The sequence below is a fragment of the Pteropus alecto genome, unplaced genomic scaffold (assembly GCF_000325575.1).
Source record: "Pteropus alecto unplaced genomic scaffold, ASM32557v1 scaffold7, whole genome shotgun sequence".
Classification (NCBI taxonomy): domain Eukaryota; kingdom Metazoa; phylum Chordata; class Mammalia; order Chiroptera; family Pteropodidae; genus Pteropus; species Pteropus alecto.
In genome coordinates, this window is record NW_006494614.1 from 59,550,404 (window position 1) to 59,577,503 (window position 27,100).

The window sequence follows — 27,100 nt, forward strand, 5'->3', positions numbered from 1 at the left end:
TTTGGCAAAGTGCTTGCCCAAGAAATATGCTTCCCCTTAAAAAAATAATCAAACAGAACCAGGGTTGATTGATACTTGCAAAGAACAGGGTCCAGAAATAGCCTCATACAAGTATAGCCAATTAATTTCTGAGAAAATCCAAATGGAATTCAATGGAGAAAAACAGTTATATCAACAAATGGTGTTGAAATAACTGGATAGCCATAAGTAAAAATGAACCCCTTGACCTAAAACTCATACCTTCTAAAAAAATTAACTCAAAATGGGCCATAGACCAACATCCAGGAGAAAATCTTTGGGATCTAGGGTTAGGCAAAGAGTTCTTAGACATGACACCAAAATATGGTACCATCTATAAAAGAAAAAAAATGATAAATTCAATTACACCAAAATTAAAAAGATTTACTTACAAAAATTACTATTAAGAGAATAAAAATACCCCACAGACTGGGAGGAAAATATTTTCAAACCACATATCCAACAGTAGACTTGGATCCAGAATATTTGTTTAAATTCAAAATTTTAACACTTAAAATTTTTAGAAAAGGGGCAAAATCTTGAACTGACTCTTCACCAAAGAGGACATACATATGATAGATAAGCACATGAAAAAAATGTTCAACATCATTATCTAGGAGAGAAATGCAACCTTGGCTCACAGTAAGAAATATTACATACTTATTAAAATAGCTCAAGTTAAGAAAAAAAATACTAAGTGCCATCAAGAATGCAGCTGGAATTGTAGACACTGCTGGTAGGGATATAAATACTACAGCCACCCTGGAGGACAGTTTGGCAATGTCCTGTAAAGTTAAATCTATACTTACCACATGACTCAGCAATCCTACTCATCGGTATGAATCCTAGGGGAGACTTATGTTCACACAAAAATCGGTACGTGTTCATGACAGCTTTATTTGGAAGAATCAAATCTTAGGAACAACCCACATGTCCTTAAGTGGGTGAACGAATAAAGAAACTGTGATCCATCCACAAAGTGGAATACTACCCAGCAGTGAGAAGGAACACACACATCATAACTTGGATGGGTCTCATGGGTATTACGCTGAGTGACAGAAGGCTGTCCTAAAAGGTTGCACACTATGGGATTCCATTTACATAACATTCTCAAAGAGACATTTATCATGATGTAGAATGGATAAGAAGTTGCCAGGGATTAGGAGAGCGTGACTATCCAGGGTGAACACAAAGGAGTTTTGGGGGGTGATGGAACAGTATTGCACTGGATGGTAGAGGTCGTTACACGAATCTAGACATATACCAGAACTATACAGAACTTGTATCGGAGTCCCCACAATAGCTCTCAGGCTCAATAATCTACTAGAAGGACTCACAGCCCCAGGATGACAAGAAGCTCTGTGTTTGGAACCCCTTCACTCCCTGCCCTTCGGTCGGTTCAAATTTGTATCCTTTCCTTGTAATAAGGATCGCCATCATTTTAAGAGGTGTCAGTGAGTTCTGTGAGTCTCTCTAGAGAACTATCGAACCTGAGGGTGGTTCTGGGAACTCTCCAAATTTGCAGTGGGTATCAGAAGTCCTGAGCTAGAAGACTGTGCCCTTAGCTTTGAGTCTGCCTCAAACCAGATGCTAGGTAAAAGCTGATGAAGTTCAAACAAGGTCTGCTGTTTAGTTCATGGTATTACAGAAATGCCAGTTTCCTGGATTTGATAACTGTGCTATGGTTATGTAAGCTGTTTTCATGGGGAGAAGCTGGGTGATGGGTACACAGGTACTCTCTGTACTGTTTTTGCAACTTTTTTATCAGTCTAAAGTTATTTCGAAAAAATGTTTATATGAAAAAAAAAAAAACAGGCGCAGAAAAATTGAGCACAGATATACCAGGTAAATGCAAATAACGTACACAACAGGGGTGATAATGTCAGACAAGAATAAAATGAAGGCCAAAATCATTAAGCGAGACAGAGGGGAATTTAATAAGACATAATCACCACTGAAAATCTGACAGGCCTGGGTAGGTATCAATGCAACGTCCAAATACAGAGAGCAAACAAGACAGGAAATTTAGGAAAAACATAAAAATTCATGAGACTCTAACTGACCACATGGAAGGACATTACTAAGACCTTAATAGATTCCAAGAAGTAGACATAATATAGATAACTTCCCTAGGCATGATTCAATAAAACTAAAAAAATTATGGGAGAATTATCTAGCATATCAAAATTTTAAAACCCTTGGGTAGAAGAAATCAACATAAAAACTGCAGAAAATCTAGAAGCTAACTATGAACATATATCTATGTAATGCTGCTAAATAAAGCAGAGCTTAAAGAGGAAAGTAAATAGCTCTATATATTCATTTACTTTCATTCTTTTTGATTTAGGAATTTAGTAATCAACTCTAAAGAACGGATGAACAAAAATAAGGAGGAAATAAAATTAATTTAAAAACAAAATTGGTAGAATCTAGGAAAAATGAAAACGAGAAAAGCCCACAATTACAAAAGATTTCAAATATTTTAGTCAACTCTATGTAAATTAATTTGAAGACAAATAAAACGGAAATTTTTGTAGGAAATAAAAAAAAAAAAATCTTCAAAATTGATCCCAGTAGAAATTTAAAGCAATCCAGATGAGAAATGGATACAGTTACCAAGAGTTAACCCCGTCCTCACCCACCAAACCAAAAAGTACCAGATGAATTTTACCCAAACTTTGAGGAATAACTTTCAATTTGTATTCTAGAACCCAGCAAAGGGAAAGGTTCTAAATTATTTTTGCAAAGCTAGCACAACTTTAAAGCATAATTTACATAAAATCTGACCAAAACAAAAAAATACAGACCAACTCATTTACACACATTGCCACAAAAGTACCAAACATAAGCCAACTGAATTAATACATTGAAAAAGTGACCGTTAAAATACAAAGATGGCTCAATATTTGGAAACCTATTCCTTATTAACTCTGAAAAAGAAAAACAAATGCTAAAAAAAGAAAAAAACCTTTTTATCAAATTCAACATTTACCCTTGATAGGAACCCTTTAATAACAAGCACAAATGGAAATTCCTTTACACGAAAATATTTCTATATTTGAAATACCTCAAAATAGCAGCCAGTGTCATGCTTAATGGTAAAAGACTAGATGCATTTCCATTACAGTCAGGAATGAGAAGGATGTATCATGACTTTTAAAGTTCTGAAAGTATTTGCTAAAAAAATTAATCAAGAGAAAAAAATTAAAAGGTCTAGAAATCAGAAGGGTAGGGAAATTATCCTTATTTCCAGGTATGCAAGCATAATAGCTGCGATCACAACTTAAACTTACACAATGTTATATGTCAGTTACATCTCAGTAAAGCTGGGGGGCAGGGGCAGAAATAGAAATCTTGCAAGCCGAAACACAACAGAAAGACATCTTTAAAGTGGCAAGGGGAAAAAAAAATCAAAATATCTTTCAAAAAGCAAAACAAAGCAATCTTTTCAAAATAAAGGCAAAATAAAGATTTCAGACCAAAATAATAATAATAATACCTGCAAACTCCCAGAGAATTCATTAAAAAAAAAATGAACAGCAGTGGTTCTCCATGTGAGGTCCCCAGACAAGCAGCAGCATCACAACCTGAGAATTTTATTAGAAATATAAATCCTTGGGTCCCTCCCAAACCTACTGAATCGAACTCTAGCCCCACAATCTGCATTTTTAAGAATCTTTCTAGGTGATTCTGATGTAGGCTCAAGGTTGAAAACCACCAGATAAAAGAATTCAGCAAGGTAAATGGGTACAAAACTATGCAGAAAAATTAAGAGCTTTCCTATGTTCAAAGAATCAATTAGAAAAAAAGAGTCCACTTACATGTCAGCAATGACAACAAAAATTTATCTACCAAGCTTAGTCCTGTTATTGAATAGGAAGAATCAAATTTTTAGCCAGATGTCAGTTCTGCCTACTTAATCTATATTTAATGCTATCTCAAAAATGCTACTATCAAATTTTTTAGTAGTCAAAGAGCTACCAAAGGTCACAGGGGAATAGCTCTTATATCTTTTTTTTTTTTTAATCATAAAATTAATTCGGTTGATGACAAAGTAGCATTTCAATTCAGTGAGAAAGAGACATACCATTTCATATAAAAGGTACTGAAATTTATTTTGGAGTAAGACTGAGGTCTATTTTTAAATACATCTTGAATGGACCAAAGATTTAGAATTAAAAATGGAAAGCAGATTTTAAAAAACAGATTTTTTAAAAATCTCAGGGTAGAGAAAAACTTCCTAGGCAAATCATAAATCTCAGAAGCCTTAAGAGGAAATGTTGGCAAATACGATGCAAAATTCATGTAAAGAAAAATAAGCACTCAAACTGGAAAAAAATAGTTACCACACATGGCAATTGCTATTTTGTCCTATTCAAAAAAGCACTTTTGCAAATCAATAAGAAAACCACACCCTAAAAAACAAGATAAAGGATATAACACAGATGGCTTTTGAAAAATAAAGCTGGTCAGTGTCATTCATGAAAGAAAAAGAAAATAAAGTTACAGTTTTCATATATCAGGCAAACAAAAAATAAATTTTACTATAGTGTTCGTGAAAACACAGCAAACCAGCACTCTAGTATGTTAGAAGTATAAATTCAGCTCAAAGAAGTTTGTTAATTTGTCAGTATTTAAATAAAAACCACATGCCTTTTGATCCAATAATTCAGCTTCTAAGAGTTTATCCTCCAGACAAAAATCACACCAAGACACACATAAAGGATATTCACTGCAGCCACTGTTAGCAGCTGGGGATGGCTGGACATTAGAAATGATGGCACATCCGTATCACAGGACATTATGCAGTCAATGAAAGCTAAGAAGGACACAGATGGGTGGATGTGGAGCCATCCCCCCAAAAAAGTGAAGGACATATTAGTTTGCAAAACACGATTATGCTAGGTGTACAAGGAGTTACTTTTGGAAGGTCTAAGTGGCTTTTTGTGAGTAGTTTTGCTTCTTGGGAAGGAAATGATGGAAAAAGGGCAAGAGGAAGACTTCCCCTTCAAGGTATATCCTTTCGTATTTTGATGTTTTATACCACGTACACATATGGTAATTTTTTTCATTGAAAACATATGGCGGGGGTGGGGGGAATAACGATAGACACATTCCTACCACCAACCGCATTTTGTCACTTCTTCTTCCTAGCCCCTTTTTGGGCGCTAATTGGTCTTCACTTAGGGAGACCGCTGATCCTTACAACCGGAATCGTTATTCTCATTTCATAATAGAACAAACTCATTTGATAAAACTAGCATCGCAGGTTTCCCAGTCCCAGGTAGAACATGGTGCCGCAGGCCAGTGGCCCTGGCCACGGCTGACACCCTAAACAGCTTAGTGTGCTTAGCGCCGCACACCCGCCAGAAGGGCGGCGTCCCCCGAGGTTACCAGCACCTGGTCTGGGCACCCCTTTCCTCATGTAAGTGTGTTCTCTCGGCAAACAGACCCATTAGAACAAGCACAAGGCAGAAAGCAAGCGTGAGGGCAAAGTCTCAGCCTCTCTAACAGCCGCAGAGGCAGCAGCAAATGGTACTGGAGGTATGGACGCCAAGGAACCTTTTATTAGTGAGGTATTTAATTGCATTTTTTATATATATATGGCAAAGTCTCAGCCTCTCTAACAGCCGCAGAGGCAGCAGCAAATGGTACTGGAGGTATGGACGCCAAGGAACCTTTTATTAGTGAGGTATTTAATTGATATATATATATATATACATATAAATTCCACAACAAATTGAAGATTTGAGACCTAATTCTTCAGATTTATGGCAAAGATATCTGAGGATTCCAATATCCTGTAACTACTACCCCATCAGTGAGGAAGTCACTCAATGTACTTGAGAAGCTATTAAGAAACTGGCTTTTTTTAAGGAAAATCAATCATGGCTGAGTCTGTGTGTGTCGCGTTGCTGCCTCTCCGCGCACCAAGCACGTGCTTTTCTTTTGAAGGCTAATTTATAAGGCCTTCTGTTCAGCCAAGGGCATTGCCAAGTGCAAAGTAGAAAATGCAGAACTTGCAAAATGCAAACAGCTGAGTTTGCTATGGCTTAGAATCAGGGCAAACTCTATAAGAAAAGGTCAAAGCTTACAGTAAAAGACAAGAGGATGAGATATATGTGTGAGAGAGGGTCCCGCAGCTCCTTTAAGGAGGGAATTCTTGGTGTGTTTACAGTTGCTTCAGGTCTGGGAGGTGGCAGCTCTGCCCGGAAGCCCAGCTCACTGGCAGGGAGGTGATATTGACAGGTGTGGTGCCAGGAGACCCAGAACCCAGGGGAGTGATGCCAAGTTACCACTAACTTATGTAAGAGGTCATATGAGGGCCCCCAAATGTCCCCCACATTTAAATTAATAACAGAACCACAACTTTGCTTCTCTGTCAATCTCCTCATTTTCTCATTTGCTCACAGCTGAGAAAGGCAGATGTGGAAACTTATGATAAATACGTATTGAGGACTCACGCCACTATTATCTCCAAAATCTTCAGCTGTTTCCCTCATTAATACACTGTGCTTTTTTATAAATACAGAAATTCCACGTCATAGAAAACTATTGTCAGAAAGCGTCAAGATTCACATCCAAACACCTCTGTCCTTTACCAGTTGAAATGGAACATCAAGACATGCTTTAACTGGGACAGCCTGCAGAGGTGACCCCCAGTGGGTGGAACCCCCTACACACAAGAACTCACATGCTCATCAAACGCTGATTCCAACCAAGGTCTCAAAGGTCTCAGGATCTTTGCATTTCAGCAATTTGAAATATACAAAGTAAAAATTAAGTTGCTAATTTAACACTCAGGATTTCTGGGAGATAGACCCACCAATCAATATATGGCATGAGAGGAATTTTACTCTTCTGATTAAACACATCCAGGACATCTATCTAGACGTGACCGGTTAAAGTGAAGCCCCAGCAGGCCGTGCGCTCTGTCCAGGACGACCCGAGCTCAGGGCTTCTCCTCACTAGTTGTCAGATGGTTCCCGGAGCCCTTGGCTGTGGAGACCCCGCCCACTGACCTCCAGCAGGATCTGAGCCTCGGGGTCCACATCGAGAATGCTCTTGCCGCTGTTGGCCTTGGGAAGAAGGGAAGAGTGCGTTCAATGACCAATGATGTGCAGCCGAGAACAAGCAGTGCTGTTCTGCTGGTTTCAAGATCATTAGAGTGGATCCATTATCTCCTGATGCCACAGGGAAACATGGTGGGGGCTCTGGCTGCCTCACTGAGGTCCCTCCACCTTGGCATGCCATTGTGGCACAGAAGGCCAAACGATGACTCATCATGGAAGCACAGAACTAGGAGCAACTCCAGCCCTCCTCGTCTTGCAGATGGACCACCCACCCGCCCCAGTTCCCACCTTGGGTAGGGCCCCGCCTGCCCGGGGTCGTTCTTTCTGCTAACCCATCCTCCATGGACCCCAACAGCACTCTGTGCTGTGCACCAACTGGCATCCCTCTGGCCAGCAACAGCTACTGCAAACAAATTTGGAATAAACTATCTCTAGATGGAGCAGGAAAAGGGCTAAAGCCGAGAAAGTAGAGAAATGCCCATGCTAACCAGGTTCAGCTCTGAGGTATCTCCAACCGCCCACACCTCCATCTTCTCGAACTGGAAGTCTTCTTTGGCTGACAGCTGAGGGCTGTTGTACGTGGTACACGTGGGCTTGGCCTTGCTGTGTCCTTTCCCAAAGTCAACATCGATCCACAGCCCAAAGTAATTGTGCTGCCCTCCCATGCCCTGCGAAGAGAAGATCATCAGCATCGCCTCGGCCTGAGCATCAGACCCTGCGCCCACATCAGCCTAAGTACCAGTGTGAGAAGGGAATGGGTGAAAAGTGAATGTGATTTTCTTTAATGTTTTTTATCTCTGAAATATATAGATTGGTACAATTTACATATCCTATTACAAGTTACTAGAATAATCATTGAGGTGTCTGGACTCCTACTCCATGTCACGCATCGGGGCCCTGAAGCCCCGGCAGAATGAACAGAACACAGCATGCTTGTGTAATCGAATGCACACAGCTGCCCCTGACATGGCGGGAAGTGTCGGCCTGGGCATATCAGGATCGAGTCCACCAGAGATGGACGCCACGAAGGCAGGACGTCCCCAGCCCTTCTGCAGTCCTCACCAGTCCATTTGGGATGGTCTGCTGCCCGTGATTCAGGTACATGTAGTGGTTGTTGTAGCCCGTGCAGGTGTGCACGGCCATGTTGGGGGAGATGGAGAACAGGAAGCATTTGTCGTCCCCTGCAAGTGACCAGAGTGCAAATCAGCAGGATCACTGGTCTGAGCCAGGCAGAGAGAAGCCAGAATTGCAAACAAGCCACCACTCCGAAGGCAGAAGAACAAGGACTGTCAGATGGGTCTTCAGATGTGCTCTGAGCTTGCACACACCCAGGAGCTCAGACATCTCAGACCAGTGGGCAGTTCCCAGGCCTCGCAGAGGACAGGCCCTGTGACTGCCTAGATCCTCAGAGTATGAGCTGAGGGTGAGAAGGTGAGAGTGACCTCTAAAAAGGAACGTGACATATACTTGCTGGGGACACCTTTTAGCTCTCACCAGGAAAGCAGAGGTGGGAACTCTGCCCGCTGTTCACCAGAAGAATGCATCAAAGTCAGAAAGGGCAGGTGTCTTTTAATTTAGGAGCAAGGGGGCAGGCGGTCACTCCAGGTATTGACGTGGTGCTGGCAAGGCCTCCTCAAGTCAGCACTTGACACTGTGTAAGGCTGTCCCCAGCCTAAAAGAGCACATCATCCAGAGGGGAGAGAAAACCTGCAGACACACAGCTGCCCCACAGGGAAGCAAAGGTGACCGTCTACCTTCATCCAAGGGCACAAGTGTGACCACAATGCCACTGAAAGAAGGTACTAGACAAAACTGTAGAAATGACAGCTTCCTTTTTTCTTGATTCCTTCATTCTAGAAGCACATCCAGCATCGGGGAGAGGGTTGGAGGCCATGCCTGGCTCCCAGGCTGCTTCCAGCTCAGGGGCAACCAAACCAGAGATGCCCCCACTGCTGTGAAAACGTGGCCCAAAGGCCTGCTAACATCACGAAGGGCTCCTGATGTCGAAACGAGCCCCACAAGCCAACCCAAGACCCAGTTCACGGTACTTTGGGGTTAGGCCATTCGTGAGGCGGGAAGGAAGGTTCTAGGAAATAAATGGGAACACGGATGAGGAGGACATCCAAGACAGACATAAAAGGGTATTCGAGCCCCAAGAGCCCCCAGGAGAGGCTAGTCCTCAGCAGAAGAAAGGCCCAGACAGGCAGAGTTGGGCAAGCGAAGCTCAGGCCTCAAGCTAGGCAGATCGGCAGGGTGCAGCGGAGGTGGTCGGGGAGCTTCTGGAGCCGCTGAGTTAGTGCCTCCAAGGCTGGGGGCAGGGGTGGGGGGGCGTGCTGAGATGGAGATGGCTGAGGTGAGAGCCACTCCCTGGAGGATGGACCAGCGGGGTCAAGGCACAGCGGGGACCCTTCCCCTTACTGAAGAGTTTGTGAGTAGTGGGGTAGAGAAAGAAGGGAGATGAGCCTGGAGAGGTCCCCTGGAGCCAAGTGACAACGGGCTTTACTCTAGGCTTGAGTCCAGGGGCCTGGGCAGCCCCCGCAGCTTGGGGGCAGTTTTAGACATAATGAACTGCCCCCAGAGCTGGGCATAGCATCGCTTTGCTTTGCAACCCTAAGACTGTCTTTCGACCAACATTTACGGGCTCCTGATGCTAAGAAAGGGGACTGGCCCACAAAGTAGAGGCCCCTTGGCTGCAACGGACCCCACTCTAGCCCATAGGGAGGCCACGTGGGGAAAGGTTACTCTCTAGGACGCAAGGACCCAAAGAGTCAGTATTACCAGCAAAAAAAGAAAAATCATGCCTACAGTAAGGCTCCCTCCCCATCTAACTCTCACAACAGTGATACTCGACAACCACCCACCACGACAGTTTATACGCTACTTTCCCACAGTACCGTTTCACATAATTCTGGGGAATCGAAGCCCAGAGAAATCGAGCACCTGGCCCAGGACACGAGCTGGACTCATGAGGCTTGGTGCTCAGTCCAACGTCACAAGCCTTTCCAACGGCACCACAGAAGACCCAGCAAAAGTGAAGTAGCCAGTGGTTGTCACTTCACTTCAAGTCTAAAACATCGGAAGTGATCGTTTCCAGGACAAATGGGCAAGAACTCTCTGTCTGAACTTGACCAGACTCAACGATGCAAAGCTGCCCTCTGCTGGAATTCCCTTCTCATATTCCAGAACAGAATGAACTCGGGTTGGAAAGCTTAGTCATTCATTTCTCTGCTGTTCTTCGGGAAGATTAATTCTGCTTGTTAAAAAAACATTAGACCCAGCAGATCCGACTTGAAGTTAATATTAAAGGAGCTAGAAGAAGCAGTTTCATCTATAATAAAACTGTTCCGTATTCTCTCACAGCAATAAATCGTAGCCATGAGTACAGCTATAGGCTGAGTCCGTGAGTCCTCCTAATGGATCACTGATGGGTGGATGGTCTTGGGGACTCCTGACACAGTGGGGAAAAGCTGGCAGCAGTACCTGGATTAATGATCTGGAACATTCTAAAACCGAGATTAAAAAAAATCCTAGAAATAACAGGATCCGGGGGACAGAGGTACCCAACCTTCGCCTCATGATTCCTTCCACCCACCCCAGGCAAAGGGCCCCCCGTCGCTGCTAAACCTCTCCCGTGATGGCAACTCTGTACCTGGACATGGCTGCCCCAGTGGCAGAAGCTCTGCCTAGCAGAAGGAAGACGAGAACAATTCCAGAGGTATGCAGTATGACAGAGGGCCACAGAGAGCACAAGGCCCTCGCATGGTTGGGAAGGATTCCTGGAGGAGGGGACCCTGGGCTGCGTCCCAACAAGAAGCTGGCTATGCAAACAGGTGGAAGAGGGAGAAAGCAGCATGAGCCAGGTTTTGAGATGAGAGGGAACACGCACGGCCTGTTCTGGAAACCACGGGAAGTCCTGTGAGACTGAGCACGGAATGCGAGGGGGACAGGAGTGGGTCGTGAGGGTAGAGATAAAAGGTGTGCCGTCCTGAGGGCAGTGGGGTCTGTGCAAGCACATCAGCTTCACTGGGATGTGGTGAATGGATTGGAGGGACGAGGCTAAATGCAGAGGGCCAGCGAGGAGGCAGCTGCATAACACTGCCGAGAGCGAGGAGAGCAGAGGGGAGGGATGCAGCAGAATGAATGAGAGCTGATGACTGTCTGCTTCCGACGTGCAGTCCCCGTTCCATAGGAGCACATGGCCTCGCTCCTCGCTCTTGCATCTCAGGTCCTCCCTCCCCCCCGACCCAGCCAGGAAGGGCATTAACCTCGCCCTCTCAGTGGGAGGGACCCTCCCAGGAATTCATTTCGCCCATGGGGGTGAGAGCGGGCCTGTATCTGGTCTCAGAGCCCCTAGGAAAAGCCCTCGTCCTCAAGGATCCCTACTGAGAACATAGATTCGGGCAGCCGGGCCACGCACCAGGGAATACGCAGTGCCACCAAACCCTGGGAAGACAATTTCACCCCCTGAGTAGTTGAACCACCCACTGCCCAGCAGACAAGTGTTTTCAAAATGCTTATCAGAGCATTCTTCGAGGAAGGGGAAGAATTTACTTAGAGCCATCCCTCCGCTGTATTCGAGATCCCACAAAGAACTTCCAAACTCCAGCAAAATCACAAAGCTGAAAAACCGCAGGAGAAGCAGCAAAGCAAACACCCCTTGGGTTCCAAGAAAGATGGTGCCATGAGACGAAACGTCCCATCTGAAAGAATCGGCGTCTCCTGATCCCTTATGAGGCACCCACGGCCCAACCTCTCCCATGGCCTGGACCTGGCACCATTTAATAAATCTGAAATTCGAGATGCAGATACCTGTCCTCCTGCTAATCTGGCTCTGCCATCGGAATCAGAAAAGAAATCCATGAAGCATTAAACCACTACGTTTCACTGTCCTCTAAACGCATCTAGATAAACACTTGGAGGAAGAGATGGAAGAAATGCTCACATGCTTTGTTGGTGCCCAGAGGTCTCCACACCTCAGCTGTCTGAACAGAACTTGTAACAAGCTACCAGCAGGGTTTTGTAGCCAAGTCTTACCTTGAAACTGAGGCTTGATTTCCCAGGAGCAGGAGGCAAACCCTCCGAACACATAGCCATCGTGGTCCTCGAGGAGTGCCACGCAGGGCCCCCGGTGTGGGATGCGCCCGCAGAGCTGGGCGAAGCTGTGCCCATGGAGCTCGGTTGAGAAGAGCAGATGCCAGCGGTGCTGCTGCTCCCTGGGCAGGTGGGAGTTGACAAAGATGACCGACAGGACATCCAGGACACTCTCAAACTCCTGCTCCTGGTCAACTTGACACTTAGGGACCAGGGTGGTCAGATTGAGGGACAAGCGCAAGAGAAAGCCTCTGTGGATGACCACACTCAGGAACGTGGCCACGAGGTGGGCCCTGAACACCCAGTCCTCGATCATAGCTTGGTCACAGTCACAGTCCAGTAGCTGAGGCCCCAGAAGCTTCTTGCCGTCTAGGAGAGGGAAAAACAGTATTAGTGGATGATTACATCTCCTTATGTCTGCTCCCCTAAACCTGTGCTGTCCAAGTGGGAGCCACATGTGGCTTCCGAGCACTCGTCACTGGCTCATCTGAATTGAGATGTGTGGCATGCATGAAATGTACACCAGATTTCAAAGACTTGGTATGAAAAAAGGATGTACAATATCTCAATCATTTTTTTTCCACATTGATGGCCAATGTTAAATTATATTTTGGATGTATTAATAAAGTTAACTTCATTTGCTTCTTTTTATTTTAATGTGGTTACTAGAATATTTAAAATTTCATGTATGTCTTGCTTTGGTGCCTGAATTATTTCCGTTGGACAGCATGAACCTAAACGATTCGACATCAACACTCTTGTCTTTTTCTCCACAACAGGCTGCATTTCAGAGGCCCAGGTGGCAGTCACGGCCTCATCCCAGGACACGGCCCTGACACTCTCAGCTGTTGCTCTTGATAGTACTACACCAAAAGCCACTTGTCCAGGGCTTCTGCCCTAACAAAGTCCTTTGGAAAGGATGTAGAAGTGGGCTGTTCTCCAGCCAAGGAAGGGTAGTGGCTGGTCACTTATTTGGTACTCCTATAGTTTATCAGGAAGAAGTTTCATTAACTACAAATTATGCTTAGTTGTTTCAGAGCAGCATCTATAATCCTGTTTTCTATCTCTTACCTACTAAGAATGGAGGTGACATGGTGGTGACACCAGAAGACAAACTGCTGGTTACGTTTATATATATTATTATACAGTTATACATAAACATATAGTTATATATTATATGTCGTTACACTTTCCAAGTTCCAAATGCCTCACTTAAATTAATTTTTGAAATATAACCTGTTTTTCAAACTCCATTTTTAAATCCAGCTTTAGAATAAAACAGTAATACCTTTATAAGTCTGCTTTGCAAAGAGATCTACCATGAGGTATTTCTAAATCTCAAGGAAACTCACATAGATACTGTTTCTCACTCAACGACAAGAATGCATGAGTTCCTCAAGTGTATGTGAAACATTCTCCAGAATATACCATATGTTAGACATAAAACATGACTCAATAAATTTAAGAGAATTGAAATCACACAACATGTTCTTGAACCACAAAATAATAAGATTACAAATGGGTAACAATGTAATTTGAGAAATGTACAAACATGTAAAAATTAAATAACACACCTCTAAATAACCAATAGACCAAAGAAAAAAATCATAAGGGAAGTTAGAAACTACTGAGAATGAATGAAAACAAAAACGCGGCATACCAAAACTTATAGGATGCAGCTAAAGCAGTACTTAGATAGAAATTTATAGCCATAAATGCCTACGTTGAAAAAGAAGAGATCTCAAATCAATAACTTAATCTTCTAGCTTGAGAAACTAGATAAAGGCTTCCTGCCCTGGCTCCATCAATGGGCCTGGTCACCGTCAGGTCAGGGTACAGCTTGGGCTACCAGTGAAATCCACCCTGCAATGGGTGCAGGCCTGGTACGTGAATGAGCCTGCCGACATTCCTGAACAGCCCCACTGCGCATCGGGCTAGAGCAGCTACACCATCCTGGGGTCCAGAAGCTGGATGCTGACAAATATGGGAACGATCCAAAATTAGAAAAGATTAGAAAAGAAACTACTCCTGGATGGACATAATAACCATATGCAAAAATAAACTGCCAAATTATGGAGAAAAGATCAAATAAACTGCCAAATTATGGAGAAAAGATCAAATAAACTGCCAAATTATGGAGAAAAGATGTTATATGAGGAGCATCTACATTCGGATGATGATATCCTCTACATTCTGGATGACAGCAGCTACTTTGCCGTGAGAGATGACTAGGACAAGGGGTCCGCCTCTTCATGGAGACTGGAGACATAAGCACCCTACCCATGGGGATCTACCATGGCTTCACGCTGGATGAACAGAAGTATGGGAAGGCCAGGTGGTTGTTTGTGGGAGAACTGGTGTACGAACCAGCCAGCTAGGAGGAGTACATGGCATTTTTGGTGCAGACGGCATAGCAGTGCTCCCTGGGGGCCAGCACGTCTCCTTCACCCCCCTAGGGGCCAGCACACCCCTTCACCCCCTGTGAAGGTCCCGAGCGCGATAACAGAAAATCTGTTGTGTTCTCCTCGTTTTTATATTGTAGACTTAAGACTAGGTGACGCAAGATTATTTGATCAGAATATGTTTTCATGAAAGGAGCTATAAAACTGGTTTTTACACAGAAGTAACTGTGGAAATGTGGACGATCATATTCCTTTTCTCTGATTCAAGATCAGCGTTGCATAGTCCCAGGTCAGCACATGCACTTCACTTGAACCCAGATGAGTTTTAGTTCCCCAAGCGTAGCTGTTTAACTGCCCCTCCGGACCCAATTCAGCAGCTTTAAGTAGATTCCAGTCAATGCCATGGCTGCCTGCCAGGGAGTGTAAGAGTAGATGACAGGACTGGCTGGATATAACACACTCTTCTCCCAAAACATGGGTAGGGAGTGGAGAGGGAAGGGCGATTTCTCATATTAGGGAGACACTCTCAGTTGCTTATGCCACTTTCTTGTTCAAAATAAAGCAGCTGCCGTAATTTTAAAAAAAAAAAAAGAAAAGAAGAAAGAAAGAGAGAAAGAGAGAGAGGGAGGGAGGAAGGGAGGGAGGAAGGGAGGGAGGAAAGGCAGGAGGAAAGGCAGGAAGGCAGGAAGGCAGGAAGGCAGGAAGACAGGAAGACAGGAAGACAGGAAGGAAACTAGATAAGGAAGACCAAACTAAACCTAAAAGAAGCAGAAGGAAGGAAAGACAAGACTTGGGCAAAGATAAATGAAACAGAGCCTAGACAAACAACATAGAAAATCTACAAAACCAAAAGTTGGGTCTTTGAAAATATCGACGAAAAATAGACAAACCTTTAGCTGGACTGACCAAAAATAAAAAAGATTCAAATGACTAAAATCAGAAATGAAAGTAGGACCTTGCAAAATAAGGATTATGAGGAAATACTGCGAACAATTGTATGTCAACCAATTAGACAATCTGAATGGTCCTCCCAACATGGAAGACTCACCCTTTCTGATTTCAAAACTTTACTGCAAGGCTACAGTAATTGAGACAGCACGGTACCACTCTACGCCGCCAAGGCCTCCGTGTGTGAGCATACGCAGGGCACTTGCCTGAAAGCTTCATCTCGGAGAACAGCTGAGCAGCCAGCTCCTGCACCCTGGGCGGGGGGCCTGAGCCTTTCTTCTGAGTCCAGCCTCTCAGCTCCTGTCTGTGGTTCAGCACGTGCACTACAGAGCCAACCAGATCCTCTGTAAACTTGAAGATCACAATTTTACCATTAATAACGTTTCCACTGTGACCAATGACCTACATCATATCAATAAAGAGAAGGGAGTTTTCTCTCTTTAATGCCAACTACAATGCCACAATGTAGGAAAAGATAATATAACTTAGGTAGTGATTCATTTTTCTAATGATGCCCTTGGCTGGTCTAGTTTTGCCCGGGCCTTTATCCAGAGCTCTGACCTCAACCAGTTATGTAGTCTAGGGTTCCCAAAGGCCAGACATCTCCACAATGTCCCCACCAGCTGTTTGATCATCCCGAGTCCCCCACCTAAGGACACCGAGACTGCTTGGGATGGCCGTGATGGGCCACATGGCCTCTCTACCTTTTGAACTTCTCTTGCCTTCACAGGACCTTCTGTGACGGAAATCATATTCAGGATCATGAGACTCTTCTCCTCGGAGTTCCCTTTCAGCAGGTGGGACATCGAAACCGTGAACTGCTCCTGGGAGATGCTCTCGCTGGGCCCCTTAGCCTTCCCCGCTGGGTCAACGTTCCGCATGCCATTGTACAATCTGGTGACCATCTCTGGGGGAAGAGCTTCTCCAATGTGGCTCTGTTGGAGACAAGCAGGAGAAAAGGCTGGACAGGGAACCAGTTAAACATGGGAGGATCCCAGAAAAATAAACAAGGGGACCAAGACCAACCACTGCTATGGCATGATGCATCCACCTTCCTGAATCCCCACATGTACCATCCCTCTTCCGCCTAAGGGTATCACACTACCCAAGGACCCACATATCTAACGTGTCTTGGCTTGTGGCTCATCTTGGCCATCAGACTCTTCTGCAATCTGTACTCATCCCTCCAAACTTTCCAGTCTCCCCAGATTGGCCACATCATTCCTGACTCTGGCCATCATCTGCTCCTTACTCTGCTTAGAACATCATCTTCATTCTATACTTCGATAGCTGCCATTTGCATGTCTGAATTTATTAGCATATGTCTGTGTATAACTAATTTTGTCTCCTATATATTAGGGACTTCCAAATATATTAACTAGCTTTCACTTCTCATGCAGTTCTTTGTGCTCAGTAAGCATTTTTTTCAATATGCATTTTTAGTTAATTTTTATTTAAATTTAAAATCTAGGTCTTGATTAATGTCTTGCCAATAACATTCTTTAAATATTGTTTTCTTTCTGACTCCGACATCAGATCAGATTTGGTCCAGGGATTACAAATAAATGGCAAGGGAAAGCAAACCATGAACTAAATCACAAACTACCATCATAGTAGGGTCTGCAAACTGGATTCTCCTGTAACAACTCACTGTCTACACTATGACAACACTGTGACAATATTCTGCAGTTCTTGTAAAGCAGATTCCCACCCTCGCTGTTCAAAATGAGTATATCTATTTCTGTCAGTGTTTTCAAAACTCTATGAGGAAAAGCAACCTTGAATTCCTTCCCAAGAGAAACTTGATTCAGTCTCTTCAAGGTTTTCTGATCAACTTTTAACCATATCTATCTTGATAAACACTTGTGAATGCTGCCGCCCACTCTGCAGTCAAGTCCTTAACTGGCCTGTCTGGTTCTGTCTGCTCCAGCGTGATGTGTGACCTGGCAGACAGGGGTGCTTTTGGTCTAGTGGAGATACACGTGCACGCACGTGTGTGCACGCATGCATGTGCATATACATCACTCAGCTGTGCCCAGAAGCCTCCCTGGCCAGTTTCCTCATCTGTAAAGTGAGTATGCTGGGGGATCCACAATGCCCCATCGCTCCCATTCTAGAAGAACAGGTTGTTAGAATGCCTTCCAGCATTGCCCACCCCCTCCCCATCCCCGAAAGATGGGCTGATGTTGTCTCTTTGCCAGTGTCTTGCCTCAGTCTGAGCACTCAGACATGGTTAAAAGCCCAATAGAACAGGGCAAAAAGATGGGGAAACAGGAAATTTTAACTCCTTGTCAGGTGAACCTTGATTTTGAAACATCATTTTGTTAGAGGTACCAAAAAACTCCTAGGGCATCAAACACTTACACATCCTAAAGGCACAGGAACACCTGAAATTTTGTGGTTACTGGATCTACAAATCTCGCTAAGGCAGTCTGTCACCCAGAGGCAAATCAAGAGACAATAGTCAAGAGACGGGAAGCAAGGCTGGCCCCTTTGGTCATTGTCAAATTAGCGATGTCCCCAAAACATCACGATATGAAGGCAGAGCGGAGTAGGTGCAAAGAGACCACAGTAGCCCACAAAGCTGAAGATATGTACTATCTGACACTTTACAGAAAATGTTTTAGTGTTCCCTTATACCTGTCTTACAAAAACAGAGAGCTGATTTTGGCCCGGGGGGCTGTAGTTTGCAGACTCCTGCTCTGGACTAAACATAACTGATAACGGTTACTCTTGCCTTTAATGCCTTCAGAGAGAAGGATCTGGGTGAGGTATTTGAGCTGCTTTTCTCCGATGACAGAGTAGCAAACAATCTATCCATCTCAGCCCGCTCTGCAGGAAGAAACTGTGAACATACATTCTGCCTTGATCGGCTTTTGCTATTTCCCATCTTTCCTTAGACCTGGCAGGATTTTCTGCAGAAGGAAAAGATACCAATTAAAAAAAAAAAAAATCAAACTGTAATAATCATAGAAAATAAATGTTGATAAATATATGGTCAGGTTGATAAATATTGATTTAGCTGCAAAATTCAACTAAAGTGCATCAGAGCAATGTAATGTTATCTCAATGTCATGGAACATAACGGTCAATATAAATAAGTGTGAAAACCCAGCCCTGATTCCTATGATATCCGAAAGTGTGCTCATAATTGCCAGTCTGGATTTCTTTATTTGAAAACATAGTTCCCGAGTTGATGTAACTATAAGGTGTAAAAAAAAAAAAAAAAAAAATCACTATTTTAACCTAAATATTCATTTTTTAAAAAACTGAGTTGAAAAACAGCTTTAAGTCTGGATGATCATGTCGATGTAAGAAATACCCAAACCTATAGAGAATTTTTATCAGTTTATTTGTGCCAAACTGATGACAATTGCCGGGAAGCAAAATCTCAACGGATTGAGAAAATGCTCCAAAGGATGGCAGTTTTGCAGTTTCTCTTACACATGAGAATCGAAGGAGGAGACATAAGAAAGGCTTCATGAAATCTGTTCGTGGTAGATTAAGGGAGTAGGAGAAAGCAAAGGAGGGAGGATCGCTGGGATTGGATTAAAAGTAAAACGAAGAGACACGTACTTCTTTTACGTTGGTGGGTACAGGAGAGTTAATTAACATTTAAAGCATATAGAGATAGTATTCAGGGAATGAGATAATAATGAGGGGATCTGTGTTCTCTCTGGCGTGGAGGTTGTGCTCTGAGGGGTCTGGAAAAGAGGATTACGCTGATATTTCAGAACTAAGTTATCTTAGATGCAAAAAGACAGTAGAAAGACTCACTTAATGTAAAAATTGGCCTTTGTCAAGGAAGCTACAGGCCTAGGATGTGACTACTTGTCATGACACACTTTTAATTAGGGATTTTTATGATCAGACCATTCTATATGGTTACTTTCAGTCTGAGTTTGTAAGGCCTGCAATGCAGGTCTCCCCTAAGCCTGTCAGGTTTAGTATGTGGCCCCTTTTTCCACCCACAAATTACATTAGTTGAATAAAATCAACACCTTGAAAATATCACCAAGAGAGAGAACACACTATTTGACAAGTTTTCCTTTGTGATCCTGGCTCTGCCTCCTACTAGCTGTATAGCCTTGGGCAAGCTACTGAACCACTATACCTCAATGTCCTCATTTCTAAAATCGGAATAACAACAGCCCTATCTCAGAGATTGTGATAATTTAACAAGTTAATTCTCACTCCTGAGATTCCAGCCAGTGAGTTTAGGAATATTTGCAGAGACTAGTACCCAAAGTCACAGACCGCATTACAGAATGGGGTCAAATGCCAACAGATCCGTGGATTCAAAGAAAAAGCAGTCCGATTTTAAAAAATCTCTTTAGAGGCAAGTGTGGCAACTTCTTAATTCCTGCTCTTTATCTGGAAACTCACGTCGGTGAAATTGCTGGAAAGACAAGCACTCCATAAACGACGTCAAACCAACAATCAACGGTCTTTCACCAGGTCAGCAAGGGACGGGCAGGCCATCTCAGCTGGCACCAGGCGTGGGTGACGGGCCCGTCAAGTCCTGGCTGTTCAAAACCGCAAGGGGAAATTGGATGCAGTTGCCATCTTTTCTTTTCTTTTTATTAAGGTGAGACTCGCCTAACATTAAATTCGCCATGTTCAAGTATACAACTTGGTGGTATTCAGCGCATTCACAGTGTTGTGCAAACACCACCTCTATCTAGTTCCAGAACATTTCCATCACTGTAACCGCGCCACGGGCTTCATTTCTTTAAGATAGCTTTTTCTGATTCCAGCAAGCTTTACCTCGCATAACGGCGTTATGACTCACTTGCTTTTTCTACCCTTGTGTACCTACTCCCTCAACCATTAAGTGTTAGGAGATATGGTTCTGGCCAGTGTCAAATCTTTTAAGAATAAAGCTTCATGCCTATTGATCAAGAGGACATGAAGGTTTGGTTCAACTAAAGATAGTATCTTGGCTTTAGGTGTGTTTCAGCCCCAGGCCCTTGGAGGAGGAACAGCCCCACCGCCATGGGACCAGACGGGATGATGCCATGGCTGATTCCAGAAATGGGGGTGATGATCGATGACCCCAGCCCTATCCAATCAGTAGCGCCCATGACTCCAATTCCCTGAGTTTCCGGTGGAGGGGTGAGGAGGACAAGTCTTTGAGTGGTAGCTTGCCTGTGCCTCTGGGACTTGCAACTCTCTAAAATAAACCTTTACTTTCTTTGCTACAAAACCTGTACGTGCACAGGCAGACGGACGGACCCCTTTGCTCTGGTAACATCATCCCAAAAGAAATACTGGACCCATTAGCTGTCATTCTTCATTCCACTCCCCGACAGCCCCTGGCAGCCACTAACATGCTATATCTGCGGGATCTGCCAACACTGGCCATTTCACGTAACTGAAATCATACATATGTGCTCTTTTACGACTGGCTTCTTTTCACTCAGAACATGTTTAAGGTTCATCCATGACATAGCGCGTGTCAGCACTCCATCCCTTTTTCGTGGCTGACTTATACTCTAGCATACGGAGATACCATGCTTGGTTTATTCATTTATCATTGATGGACATTTAGGCTGTTTCTACCTTTCGGGTATTGTACACACACGTTCGTGACAGCACTCTTCACATGTACTCGAGTCCCCGCTTTCAAATTTGGGGGGTACAGACCTAGGAGTGAAATTTCTGGGTCCCATGGTAATCTGATGTTTAACTTTGGAGGAATCACCACCCGGTTTTCCATTTTCTATTCTCAGCAGCAGAGCGCAAAGGTTCCAATTTCTCCATTTCCTCTTTAACACTCATGTTATTTTTCTGCCATTTTTATCACTGCCATCCTGACAGAGGGACCCATCTGCCCAGGATAGGAAGGCTCCTGCAGAGGGCTCCTTGGAGTCAGACTGTAGCACACTTGCAATGGCAGGCTGGAAATGAGGGCTTACGCAACCCAGTTTGGAGCTGTCACTCACGGGCCATCTGATCTGATTGCTTCTACTCCTCAAGTTTCTCAGCAGCATAAGAGCCAAGAAGGAAACCTCCAGCCCCAGGCTCAAGGTCTAGTCTATGTGAGGCTCCCCTCATCTCTAAGACACAGGGGATGGCACCAGCTGGCGCCTGGGCCCCTCCGGGACACAGCGCAAGCGACCACATCAAGGCAGACCCGTACTCTTCTGTCAGCTCTTCTAAGGATCCCAAGAAACATCCTGATCATTTAGGACTCAATTAGGAAATGATCCAACATCATTTGTTTTTAAATACCCACTGATTCCAAAGGAGAATAGGAAAGCGTGCGAAGCAAAGGAAGAGGGCACTAACATCACTGACACGGCAATTAATTTCATATCTTACGTGCCGTGTGCATTATGAAGTGGCCTAAGGTAATGCCCAGAAGAAATCATAACAGAATATATGTCCATGCCCACCGGCTGAGGTCGAGCAAGAGCCTGTGTGGTCAACGCCACGTTTCCGAGTTGCTGCAGCGAGGAAGCGTGGGGGTCTCAGTAAAAGTGTGTGTGAGGGGCGCTTGGGACGGGGTTGGGCTGCCTTCTTGGGAGGCTCAAAGGGAGGGCTCGGTCTGGATTGGGTGTGATTCAGGGCCTTGGTATCTTAATTTTTAACAAAAGTGCAGGAAGAACAGAAAGGGGTTCAAGTTATATTTAGGAAGGAAGCAGCACTGTTCATGTTTCCCAGGAGAGGGGGCTGGGGGTTCCTCGGGGGGCTTGCACAGTGATCTGATCTTTGTACAGCGTGATTCTGCTTTTGCATTGTTATGTCACAGTTTTGGATATATTAACAGTAAATCACAACTTTAGTGAAAAGTATTTTTAAATTCATTCTCCCCCCGCCACCACACACACAAAGAGGGAAATTCGATTCTCTCAAGATATGTGTTAATTTATCAGTTCACCAGAAAATCTCTCTGCACCCCCATCTTGTTATTCTGCTGAAATCCTGAAAACAGTCAATGTATTAAAATGCACCCTAGTGAATTCACTTCATTCTTAGATAGGGTCTTCATATCAAAGATCGTCAAACTTTTTCACTCTCTCTAGAAAACCTTACAATGTTGACATGAGAAGGCCCATGACTTACCTTAACTCTGGAAGAGATGAAGTCTTCCCAGTACCTGAGAGGGAAAGGTTTTTGAGACATTAGCACAGCTTCACTTCAGAGCTGAACTCTCAAGGCTGTGCCTACCCCAGGCAGACTCCCAAGGCTGGCCTCATGGAGGCAGGTGGTCCACTTGGGACATCAAACGCCAGTCCTTCTGGGCAATTTCTGTCTGCCCCTTGTCTGGCTCAGAGGACCTTTGCTGTTTACTTTGCATCTCACCGTCCTACTCAGCCTTTGGGTTCCAAGATCACCTAGCATTGTGACTTTCCTAGAGCTGACTGCTGCCTTAATTTAAAAGGAGACAGGCTCATCCTCACTCACTCTGCTTGCCGCCCCACCCCCCACACCACCCCATCACCTCTGGCACCCAGGTTCATGCCTAAATGGTTGGCTAGAATCTGAAAGTCACAAAAGAGACACTGTCCTATGGCCATCTGCCCAGCACCTGAGCCAACCTGGCACACACAGGCACAGGACATACCTGTCCAATGGGTATGTCATTCATTGTTGACCTCTCAGGTGGATCAGCTCATTTTCCACCACCTTGTGGGCTCCATTGTGCAAATCCCAGGAGGCTGGACTGGTCTAGAACCTGAGAAGGCCCTAGCACCCCACATTCAGCTCCCAAGAAACTCACACCCAGACACCCATAGCACTCAGGGGCCCCTTGATTAGTGCCGCTCACTCTACCACACACGATAGGTCACCTGCCCAAGGACAGGCCCCAGGATGCCTTGTGTCTATACCCCACAGCCCAGGCCTGGGCCACAGGAGGGACACAGCATATACGAGGAAGCAATTCACTCGGCCATCTCTGCCCAGAGAAGAACAACAAGCACAGAAGCTACCAGAGAGAGCTGACAGCAAGGACGAGATCTTGAGCCAACGCCACCTCTGGCTTATAGACAAAGACATCTGCAACTCTGATTCCCAGAATCCCGAGACAGCTTCTTCCCTGCTCAAAACCCGAGGAATCACTCTGTGAGGGGATATCAGCTTCTTTAAGGGGTTTCTCACCCTCTTCCCTACTGACCTTGGCTGGGGCTAAAAGGCTACCAACATTTAAATGCCATTCCTCGAAAGTTTCCACATTGTTCCATGACTGAGGACTCAGGGGTTGTGCCACTGAGAGGGCATGGTCACCGCCTCCTGCGGGACACTTTCTGATGTCAGCACTCAAATCCATTCCTTCAATACATAGCTAAGCATCTCCTGGGCCAGGCCTCGTCGGAGAAGCCTCAGGCAAGCCTAGACCTGCAGGAGCAGCCTGTCCAACAGGGAGAGAGAGACAAGCACTGTGGGAATCAGTGGGGATCAGGCTGAGGAGAACAGAGGAGTCAAGACACAGTCGAGCTGGGTTTTCAGGCACTGCAGGCGGTTCGCCTGTGAAGCGGGTGCAGTGCGCACGATCAGCGAGGTGAGGTCTACTGTGTGGAAGGTACCAGAAGGGGCTACAGAGCAAGGGGGGTCTTGTCTGCCCCTCACTTCCAGCCTACCCCGTCTCCTCTTCTGTCTCAGTAGAAACAGCTTCTTCCACCATTGTATGAAAACAAATCAGTACAGAGCGGCCAGTCCTCCAAGGTGCCCAGGGAGAAAGGAGCAGGCTGGGCAAGCATCCAAGAGGAAAGGCAGAAATGCACAGGAGGTACAGACCATCAACATGGGGGTGGGAACAGGTCAGCACCAGGAGATGTGGAAAGGCCCGGAAGCAGGGCCCCCTGGCAACACTGGTTTTTCTTCTAGCGGGAGGGAAAAGGGTGTGTAGCTGCCTCAGGTAGAAGTTTCAGGCCTATGGAAGGAGGGGCAGCCTCTAACGGCATGCCCCTACCCCTGCCCCACCATCTGCAGGGCACTGGTGAAGCGACACACCTCAAAACAGCTCCAAGGACAACCCCACCTCCTTTTAAAGAGCTCCTGTGAGGCCGGATGAAATAATGGCAATGGTACAAAGTGTTCCCAGGTTCATCCGTCCCAGCCTCGACCGCTTTAACCATGCCAGAAATCTCTTTAATCAACTTCAGGGAGGACATGAAGGACTTTGATGCGTCCTTACTTCTCCCCATATACAAGTTCCTGGCAATGGTTTTCTCATAACTGTCCTGGGTGTAGCTCACTATGTGGGACAGGCTTTTTCCTGGCGAGTTGTGCATAAAACAACCCTCTGCTGGCCTGAGTCTTCTATAGGTTTACATATATCAAGTTCTCTTTCAGGAGGACACACCGAAATGTTACTCTAAGATCGCTCACACCAGTAGTTCTCGACCAGGGATGGTTTTGTCCCCCAGGGAACATCTGGCAATAATTTTTGGTTGATGCAACTGGGGAGGGAATCGCTGTCGGCAAATGGTGGGTAGAAACCAGGGGTGCTGCTAAATATCCTACAGTGCACAGGACACCCCCCCCACCCCCCAACAAAGAATTACTTGGCCCCAAATGTCAGTAGGGCAGAGGGTGAGAAACCCTAGCTTCCAAAGATGTGGGATCATGGGGCAGGGTGGGGGATCCACAATGAATGGCACTGAATCATTTCGGGAACACTCCCCTCTCAGAAGCTTTGGTATAAGCAAAGATGGGCAAATCTGAGTTCAAGTGCTGACATTTGTTGATTATATGACTGGGGGCAAGTTACTAAGCCTTTTTGAACCTTAGTAAAATGGGGAAAGTGCCTCCAACCCTGTAATGAGGTGGAAAGGATTAAATGAGGTAACACAGCATTTGATTCTGCTTTCTGGAGCCAGAGACAGAAACAGATGAGCCCACAAGGGAAGGTTGAGTTCTTGCCTTGGAAGGAACAAACTCTCTCAGTGCTGGGGAGGGAGCCAGGAGCCCTTTTTTGTAAATTGGGGCCTGCAGTTCCAGCTAGCATCCTAGAATAGCTCAGCCAACCCCTTCTCAGAGCCTCTGCACTGGCTCCTATGCCGGGGGTGCTCTCCGTACTGACCTGCCAACTCCTAACCCCCAAACTCCAAGGTGCCACTGTCCTGAGAGTGGTGACCTGGCCCTCAGTAACCCGTCTCTGAGAAGAGTCCAACCACTTCCTCTGGACAGAAGCACTTAAAGCCCTCTTTACAACCCCAAACCAACAGCTCTGCTGCAAAGGGTCAGCTTGAACCTGAGCCAGCTTTCAGGCAGCGCAGAGTCCCTGCTGGCCAGAAGGTGACCTGCCCTGCTCAAGGCTGGCTTCCTCCCTCCAGGAAACCCCGCTGGCTCATCTGCAGACTTTCTTTTCCTCTCTCCTTTACCTTAAATGTAATGATCAACTAACCTGGAGAAAAACTAATAGGTTGTGATCAGAATACGAGGAGGAAGATTCCCCTATCCTCACCGCCCCCCCGCCTCTCCACACACACACTCCGGCATTACCCAGGGCACCTCCTTCTCCCCCAACAGATGTTCCCCTGTCCCTCCCACATCTATACCAGTTTTATTGCTCCCCCAGACAGCTGGCCTCCAACCTGGGGATGGCACCCGCCGGGACTCTCATCTCCACCACACAAAAGGCAGAAGGTACGGGGTGATTCTGTGCTCCGACTGACGGCTCAGGGAGACCCTCCCATCCAAACAGCTGTCCCCGCCACCGCCCCTCATCTTCACCGACTCTGGGGTCGAAAGCATAGGCAGCCAAGGAGGCGCAGGGCCCAGGCGACTCCGGGCACCTTCGCTCCCAGAACCAGGGCCATCGCCCCTGATCCCTACCCTTGCTGCCCGGCCAGGGCCATCGCCCCTGATCCCTACCCTTGCTGCCCGGCCAGCGCCTCTACTCTCAGCTCACCTCCGACCTACGTAGCATGGACCAGGACTCACTTTCCGGACAGGGTGCTCAAGGTTTCTTTCCTAAAGCAGGCAGCCCCGTTGTTGGGCGACAGCGCTGACGGATGGCCATCTGCCCCAATCGCAGAAGTGGAAGTTGAGGGGCGGAGTCCTATAAAGGAGTCAGCCAATGGCAATACACCTCATGGGCGGGTAAGGGCGGGGCCATGGCTTGGACTTGGTGGGGGGTTGTGGGTGGAATAAGCGTGCTTCCGGCTGGAAGAAGCGGCTGGGGGCTGCGGGATTTATGCTGGAGCAGCTGAGGAAGAAACTGGAAAAGAGGTTGGAGACAGGCTGGGAAAGAGAGAGGCCGATGATTCAGGTGAGAAACCAGGGAGGCCAGCCTGGGAAGGGAACGGGTGTCTCGGCTGCAGGGGAGAACAGTAGCTGGGCTGAGAGAGACACAGGGGTATGGCTGAGATGGGGCGTGTGGCTGGGATGGGGGTGTGGCTGAGAGAGGGCTGTGACTGGAAGGGGTGTTGCTGGGAGGGGTGTGGCTAGGGTGAGGGAGTAGATGGGGAAACAGACTGTGCTTGGGAGCTGAAGATAACCCGAGGAGAGGGGTAGGTCCAAAAGGAAACAGTACGGGGCGGGGGCGGGCAGCGGGGAAGAGGCGGGTAGCCCAGCTTCGGGACCCTCCACTGCTGAGGCCCCAGTGTATTAAAACCC

General features: G+C 45.8%; 1 protein-coding gene across 4 annotated transcripts; it reads right to left on the minus strand.

Moving 5' to 3' along the window:
- Positions 1–5,665: 5,665 nt before the first annotated feature.
- Positions 5,666–26,531, minus strand: TLDC1 (TBC/LysM-associated domain containing 1). Of its 4 annotated transcripts, none has more exons than XM_015600596.2 (9): positions 26,394–26,531; positions 22,601–22,634; positions 18,390–18,447; positions 16,237–16,467; positions 15,739–15,883; positions 12,126–12,551; positions 8,154–8,272; positions 7,580–7,759; positions 5,666–7,097 (listed from the first exon to the last, which is right to left on the minus strand). In XM_015600596.2, exons 3-9 carry the CDS (start codon positions 18,420–18,422, stop codon positions 6,987–6,989), a joined length of 1,245 nt encoding a protein of 414 aa, XP_015456082.1. In that variant the 5' UTR covers positions 18,423–18,447; positions 22,601–22,634; positions 26,394–26,531; the 3' UTR covers positions 5,666–6,986. The 4 variants fall into 4 exon arrangements, with proteins under 4 accessions (XP_015456082.1, XP_006926785.1, XP_015456078.1 ...); XM_006926723.3 differs by having other exon boundaries at positions 5,669–7,097; positions 18,270–18,447; positions 26,394–26,527; XM_015600592.2 differs by having other exon boundaries at positions 5,669–7,097; positions 18,270–18,447; positions 26,426–26,519.
- Between the last annotated feature and the right edge of the window lie 569 nt (positions 26,532–27,100).

Excerpts from the sequence above, each read along its gene's own strand:
- TLDC1 (XM_006926723.3), bottom strand. The coding sequence starts at position 18,422 with ATGGGAAATAGCAAAAGCCGATCAAGGCAGAATGTATGTTCACAGTTT. Across the intron at positions 12,552-15,738 it reads CTCCGAGATGAAGCTTTCAG|ACGGCAAGAAGCTTCTGGGG; the intron begins GCAAGTGCCCTG and ends TCCCTCTCCTAG. Across the intron at positions 7,098-7,579 it reads ATACCTCAGAGCTGAACCTG|GCCAACAGCGGCAAGAGCAT; the intron begins GTTAGCATGGGC and ends CTTCTTCCCAAG.